General features: G+C 38.2%; 1 protein-coding gene across 1 annotated transcript in view; it reads right to left on the reverse strand.

Moving 5' to 3' along the window:
- Positions 1–1,409: 1,409 nt before the first annotated feature.
- Positions 1,410–7,727, reverse strand: part of LOC107046160 — a 10,391-nt gene continuing 4,073 nt past the window's right edge. Inside the window, exons 4-5 of the mRNA XM_015268683.1 lie at positions 1,715–1,800; positions 1,410–1,655 (exon numbers count right to left, since the gene is read on the reverse strand). Of these exons, the coding sequence (XP_015124169.1) occupies positions 1,410–1,655; positions 1,715–1,800 (332 nt within the window). The remainder of the gene's footprint in view (positions 1,656–1,714; positions 1,801–7,727) is intronic.

Raw genomic sequence — 7,727 nt, forward strand, 5'->3', positions numbered from 1 at the left:
GTTCGTATCATTGCGAGATCGCAAACGCGAAGAGAGACGGATGGATCCTGAAGCTCCATTCATCCTCAAGAATGAACTGATGTTTCTGGACGAAGATGATGAGACATGTTNATCAAGTCCCCCTCCAAGCCCTCTACCGAGTCCTCCACCGAGTCCCCTGCCAAGTCCTCGACCAAGTCCTCCACCAAGTCCCCCGCCAAGTCCTCCAAACCTTGATGAAATCGTCATCCTTGAGTCAGAGCAAGACGAACTACTTTAAAACCCTGATTTTTTTCCCAATTGTTTCATTTGATAACAATTTTTATTTCATTTGAACGATTTTTTTTTTCATTTTCAATACAATTTCAAAACAATAAATGAACGAATCAAGCATCTCATGAGTAGCTTCGCTTGAATCAAATAAACCCCAACAGTAATCTGCGAGCATTGTCCTTGATGACTTTCCATTATATCGAAGTTCCAGAGTGGAAATATCCTGGTGGAATCTCTCTCCATGTTCATCACTTACATCCAATAAACTCTCAGGGAAGAAATGAAGATGAGAGAAAAGAAAATGCATTTTCAGACACATGTTACATCCCATCTTTTCATAATTTTTCAGCATTGCTGCAACCAGTTCTTTGGAGTTCTCAGATCGAAAACTCCCCAGGAAATTCTAGCAAACAGCTTTGAGGGATTCCCATGCTTTTAAATCGGTGGCCTTCAGCACTTTTCTGAATTTTCAGTCATTATCCATCAATTTCTTCAGCTGGGGGCCAATGAAAATTCCAGCCTTTATCTTGGCCATACGCAGCTTAGGGAAGAAAGTTTTCAGGTAATCGAAAGCTTGTCCATCTTTGTTCAAGGCTTTCACGAAGTTTTTGATGAGTAAACAAATCTTTTCTAGTTCAGCGAGTGGTTGTTGAATAACGTTGTGTTTACCAGCAGTGAAAACTCGACGAGTAGGCTAGTCTTTCTGAGACCAATGATTCCCTTTATCCCGGCTGTCCCAATGGCATAAGAAACAACAATACTTCGTCCAACCCAGCTGCATTCCCATCACAATGGCCACCATTTTCAAATCTGCTGGTATACGCCAGTTGTAATACTTGTATCCAATCTTGTTGAACAAATACTCGATGTTCTCATGACTTTCTTTGAGGCACGTAGAGTAAGCGATGGGTAGAGATGGATAAATATTCCCAATATGAAGGAGAACGGCTTTCAAACTGGTACTTGATGCATCAACGAACAATCGCCATTCTTCTGGATGGTGCTCTACCCCATGCTCTTCATTAACCCATCAATATTGCTGCAATAGCAAATGGTAGGTTCTTCCTTGAAGAATTGCAGTAAATGAGATTCACGATCGCGAGATTTCGTGATGCGAACTTCTGATGTCACAAAACGCTTCTCTTTCAATCGTGAGGCTAGTATGTGCTAGTATCTGCCTCCTCTTTGCTGAGCTTCAAGTCTTTAATCAGGTCATCTAGTTCATCTGGGTTGAACGGACTCGGTGCGTTAGAGGCGGACACATTCGGCACAGGCTCATACTCTTCATCAAGTTCATTCTTCACTGGCTCTTCTGGGTCCTGCTCTACATTCACTTCCACCGGGGATTCGTCGGCAGTTACACTGCTACTTGTGATCAGCATTGGTAGAACGACAGAGGGTGGCTGGATATACGAGATTTTATCTTTGCTTTTCTTCGTATACGATCCAATGTCATTCATACAAAAAAGCAGTCGCCAATGTGATCCCTGGGCTCACTCCGAACTGCTGGAGTACTGAATGGTGACTTTTTACCTTCACTGAGAAATCCTGTGAGGTACCGACAGCAATATGAGCAACATAGGTCGGGAGTCCATGATTTATCCAAATTGGTCATTGGACGATTGAAGCATTTGTGATATCCCTTTTTGACCAAGTCTGTAATATTCCTTCTCTGGGGCTTAGGGGTGAACTTCGCACACACGTGGCAGAAGAAAGCAGGTGAATTTCTGCAGTGACGAGACATTGAAGTTTTACTTCTAGTGAAATAGAAACTCCAAAGACTGATGTCAATATCTAATTTGAGTCTTTGTTTGTCAAATGAATTATGAGAGTTAGGGAAAATTGCAGTTTGAAATTGCATATTGAGATGAACCATTCTATTTTTCAACTATAAAAAACTTCAACCAAAAAAGAGGACGAAGTTGATGAGAGAGTGATAGAACCAGATGAGTTTGAATCATTCATAATTTTTTTTTTTATTGAGCATTTTTAAACCTTAGAGGTTTAATTTGTATAATCATTTATAATTGTGTTTAGGAAGGAGAAAAATGAGGGAAATGTTAGAACGAAGTTAGGAAAATACACATGGAAATGCCTGATTTGTTCATTTATTGCCTTGAAATTCGTTTGAAAATGTAAAAAAAAATCTTTCAAATAAAATAAAATTTCTTTTTTGTAAATGAAAATATCACAAAAAACAATCAGGGGGCTAAAGTTTTTCGTCTTTCACTGACTCAACGATGACCACTTCATTAGGGTTTGGCGGACTCGGTCGAGGACTTGACGGGGGACTTGGTGGAGGACTTGATGGGGGGTGGGGGTGTAGCGCCTCGCTACATCCGCACTCACGTGTCAATGCACTGGACATCAGTGACATCATCGCTCTCTGTCACTCAACCGTCTAATGTGTACTTCTCACTTGCGCCTATTGTATTCGTATCCGAATTTTCGCCTTTTGCGAATATTATATTCAGTCCGGCACCGAAGGCCGAATACTCAGGAGTGAACACCTACTCCTTACATTATCTATTTTCACTTTTTGTATATAGTCTACGTCTTGTAAATATACTGTGATTGTTTTATAACTATCGCATTTGTTAGTGAATCGTTACATCCCTCAACAACCTCGATTCCTACAGGGGGAGGGGGTCAGAAANGGGGGGGGGGGGGAATACAGAAGATGTGAGCGAACATGTCTCATCATCTTCGTCCAGAAACATCAGTTCAATCTCGAGGATGAATGGAGCTTCATGATCCATCCGACTCTCTTCGCGTTGGCGATCTCGGAATGATACGGGCATGCAGAAGGTCGAATACTCTGTTGGGAGTGGGAATATAATTAGCTTTATCAACGTTATGAGAATGACCTTCGTCTTATACTCATAAAGTTAGTACCTGAGCTGGAAGGGGTCAACTGCTCACCAATTCTACGCCAAATGAATTTATTCATAGTGCTGTACCTCGATAGTTCATTTCGCCTAAGATCAGGCTGAGCCTCTACGCGGGCAGCGAGTCATCTTCATTCTACCACCTCCATGGTAGCTTGTTCTTTCAGTAGATAACCCTTCATCGATAGGTAATCCTCAAAGTTTCGGGAATTTGAATTTCACGTGGGGATGCAACTTCAGATTGCTCCGCCATAATACTTTTCCGTGTTAAATAGCATTTTTATTGATTTTTCTATGAAATATTAGGAGCATTTAATTTAAAAAACTTGTCATGGAACGATAGGCCTAAATTTTATCTCTTCACTGATATTTTTTGCAATCTAATTGTCGTACGGGTCATTTTTTAATTAATTTTAGAAAATGGCAGTTCTAGGCCATTTTCACAACTTTAACATTTTTTTTCTCCACAACGATCGCGTTTCGGAGGAAACGGCCGCCAGATTCGGAATCAGGGAGGAAAAATCTTTCTAGTGAGGGCCATTTCATCTCTAGGTAAAAATGGGCCCAAATTTTGTCGGACTGTGCAATCGATCGTCCCACGATAACTACAAAAAATGTTCTGAATTGATTGAATGACGGCATAAAAAATTTGTCTGGATGTTCCTTTGAATACGTTCGACGATGAAGGCGATAGTAATAATCTTGACTTTGATTTATTTGAAAATTTGCAAAAATGTTGTATTCAAATGATTCAATCATAGCTTAAAGTGTTTGATCAATCTCACTAACAAGGAACACTAGGGAGGTGTTCCCCTCCGATTTTGATCAAACTCATATATGTTGTAGAGGACTCAAAACTAAAGGACTCGTATTTTTTTTTATCGGCTAATACGCGGCTTTAGGGGGGGGGGGACCATGGTCAGAAGGTGACCACCTTCGGGGGTGATCTTTCAGTCCCACCTATAAGGAGCGTGTTTTTACAAATGTTCATCACGGTAATGGATAGCTTGTGAGAAGTTATAAAAATCACAATTGATAGTTTCTCCGGAGGTTGAAATTGGGGGGGTAAACTACCGCGTAAAAATTTTGTTTTTCAAAAAAAAAAAATAATATGGCTCATAATTTAATAAAACCAATTGCATTTGGAAGAGCATGGAAAAATGCAGAATACCTGTTTTTGGATTTCCCCCAGAACTGAAGTTTTCTGGGGTGAAAAAAATTATTTCTCGGAAATATCACCCATCACAGTGGTGAAGTTTTTTATCCATTTCATCAAGGTAATATATAGCTGGTGAGAAATTATGAAAATCATAATTGATAGTTCATCCGGGGGTTGAAATTTGAGGGGTAAACCACCCCTATAAAAATTTTGTTTTTCAAAAAAAAACTATGGCTCAGAATTTTATAAAACCATTTGCGGTTGAAAGAACATGGAAAAATGCAGAATACGTGTTTTTTCGCCAGAATTAAAATTTTCTGGGATAAAAAAAATGATTTTTAGGAAATATCACCCATCGCAGTGGTGTAGTTATTTATTCATTCCATCGAAGGAGAAAATAGCTTGTGAGCNGGGGGGGGGGTAAACTACCCCTGTGAAAATATTTTTTAAAAAATTATAGGTCAGGATTTCATGAAAATGATTGCATTGAGAAGAACATGGAAAAATGCGGAATACCTTTTTTTTTTATTTTCCCCGGAACTCAAATTTTCTGGGGTAGAAGAAATAATTTCTGGGAGAACTGTGAGTTGCCCAAATGATTTAGTATTTATTGTAGAAACTCATTCCATCCGTCTCAATCGAGCCTTTACTTCTTTAGCATTTTCCTGTGGTTGTCCATATATATTTTATAATGGATTATAATCGGTACAGAAATGATATTCATCAAAAAATGATGCAGGCAGAGAGACTTTCTGCACCACGAGGATCTAACTACTGCATCATTAGAACAACCATCGGCGTCACATTGTGGATTAGAATTAGATTGTCCAAATGCAAAATCAATAGGATTATCAAATTCCTCTAGTTTTTTAGCAATGTAGCCACTTGGTGACGATAATTGATTATGAACTAGAGATTGCAATTTTATTACATTATTTCCTGCATGTAAATTGATGTCATGATTCAAGAGAACGACCGTATCTGAAAAATCACGGATATAATTTTTCCCAATTCTAAAACCGTATACATCAAGAGGTTGAATTTTTCCGATCGTCCCTTTCGGAATCAGCATAGTTAATAATTCTTTATGCCGAGGAGTTGCCTCTTCTACCACTCGAGAGCAATGTCCACTCCATGAATCGATCAACAGTAGATTTTTTGGTCCCACGTGTGGAAAGAATACTTCTTCCAACCAAATTTTGAAGTGCTCTGGAATGTTTGGAATACGATGAACATTGCAATCAGTGTAAATAACTTATCACATCTTGTTATACATTAAAAATATCATCTTACCAAAAGTCAGTTTTCCCGATTTTGAAGCTGTTACATATAGAGCTGCAAACAGCCCCCGAAAAAGGCTTTAGAAAAGGAGAAACCCATTGTTAACGTACTAGTGGCTAATTTTTTTTCATTCGATAGATATTGAGACGTAGATCAAATTTTTCTAATGGTTTTTTGCATTTCGGCGCATATAAGAAAAACATTGAAGCCTTTGAAAAGGCCTTTTTCCTGATTTGTGAGGAAATGGTCTACTTTTTGCAATTTTTTATGGAATTCTTTTTTAAAGATCTTGAAGGGTTATTTAGGATTGAAATAACGCTAAAAGACAGTTTTATTATCGTAAAAGTGATTAAGCTTTATTCAGCAACGTAATGCGACAACGGTCGAGGCACAAGTGATGCATAGTACGAGTATATCTACGAGAGGCGCAATGGCGCCGTGGCGACACANAAATAATTTAGATATTTACGTTCATTATTAGATCCATCAAACGCTTGTGTGTTTCAAACGTCAATGGTTTGGTGAAAACATCAGCTAGCTGATCCCTTGAACCAATCCAAATGATTTTTATATAATTCCTTTTAACACATTCCTTTACATAATGTAATTTATTCTCTACAATGTGTCTCAATTTCATTCCTCCATTTGTTTCTGCACTCACAATATCAGATTTATTATCACACCTTAAGATCTTTGGAACAGGGGGATCAACCAGTATCAGTTTTAAAGAGTTGTGCAACGACATCATTTCTCGACTCGCCTCGCTCATTGCGACATACTCAGCTTCACACGTGGAGAGTGCTACTGTAGTTTGTTTGTGAGTTCGCCAAATGATCGAATCACCAAACAGTCTAATCACAAATCCACAAGTTGTGATAGAATCTTTACAATCGGAAAAACTCGCATCAGAATAACCCTGAATGTCATTGGTCTCTCCCGAATATCTCAGACCTAAGCCCGTAGTACCTCTCAAATACCGGAAAATTCTTTTTACCATTTCCCAGTCACTTTCTTTAGGGTTTACCTGATGTCTGCTTATCACATTGACCGCATATGCAATATCTGGTCTCGTAGCACCAGCCAAATACAAAAGACTACATACAGCCTCTCTATGAGGAATGTTTGCTTTTGTTTCTGTCCTTTCCAAAGTCCCATTATCATATTCTGTTTCTCTTAATTTTCTCTCATTATTAGCTACTTGAGAAGTATTCATTGGTGTACGTTGTGGATATGCTTTATCAAAGCCAAACCTACTTAATATCTTTTGAATATAATTTTCCTGATTTAATTTGATAATCTGATTTTCTCTGTCCCGCCTTACAGTCATGCTCAAGAATTCCTTGGGTTCTCCCAGGACTGTCATTTCGAATTCGCTACATAAGTTACTTTTTACTTCATCCAATTTATCGTTATCATTACTCGCCAATAATATATCATCTACATAAAGTAGCAGAAGCAAGAACTTGTCTTCATCTCGCCAAGTGAATAAGCAAGGTTCTAAATCCGAGTTCTGCAAACCCATACTCAAAGCTACTTCGGTGAATTTTACATTCCACCGTTTGGGACTGATACGAAGACCATAAAGTGCTTTTTCCAATTTGCACACATTTTCTTGCCTATCTCTGTCAGTATGATTAGTTCCTTCTGGAATTTCCATATAAATTTCCTCATCTATTACCCCATTGAGGAAAGCAGTTTTAACATCTAACTGACACACCTCTAGATTATATTTGTTTATAATCGATATAACTATTCTCACTAGAGGTAAACGAGCTACTGGAGCATAAGTTTCCCTTAATTCATAAATGTTCTTATCCTTGAAACCTCTGATTACTAGTCTCGCTTTGAATCTTATTTTTCCATTTGCCTCATTTTTACACTTAAAAACCCATTTTGAATCAATGACATTTAATCTTTTTCCATTCATCATACTTGGAGGTCTTTTGACAATTTTCCATACTTGATTTCTTTCTAACGGGTTTAATTCTTCATCAACCGCATTTAACCAAGAATCTTTGAGGGATCTTCATTTATGCTTGATAAAAGTGCATGATACACTTCTTCTTCCTTTTGTGCTAAATCTATCTCGCCTACATTACTGATAACACTAGTGAAGAAAACATTTCCTTTCATGTTCTCATCAATTT

Source organism: Diachasma alloeum, unplaced genomic scaffold (genome assembly GCF_001412515.2).
Source record: "Diachasma alloeum isolate Michigan unplaced genomic scaffold, Dall2.0 Dall_scaffold_01223, whole genome shotgun sequence".
Taxonomy (NCBI): domain Eukaryota; kingdom Metazoa; phylum Arthropoda; class Insecta; order Hymenoptera; family Braconidae; genus Diachasma; species Diachasma alloeum.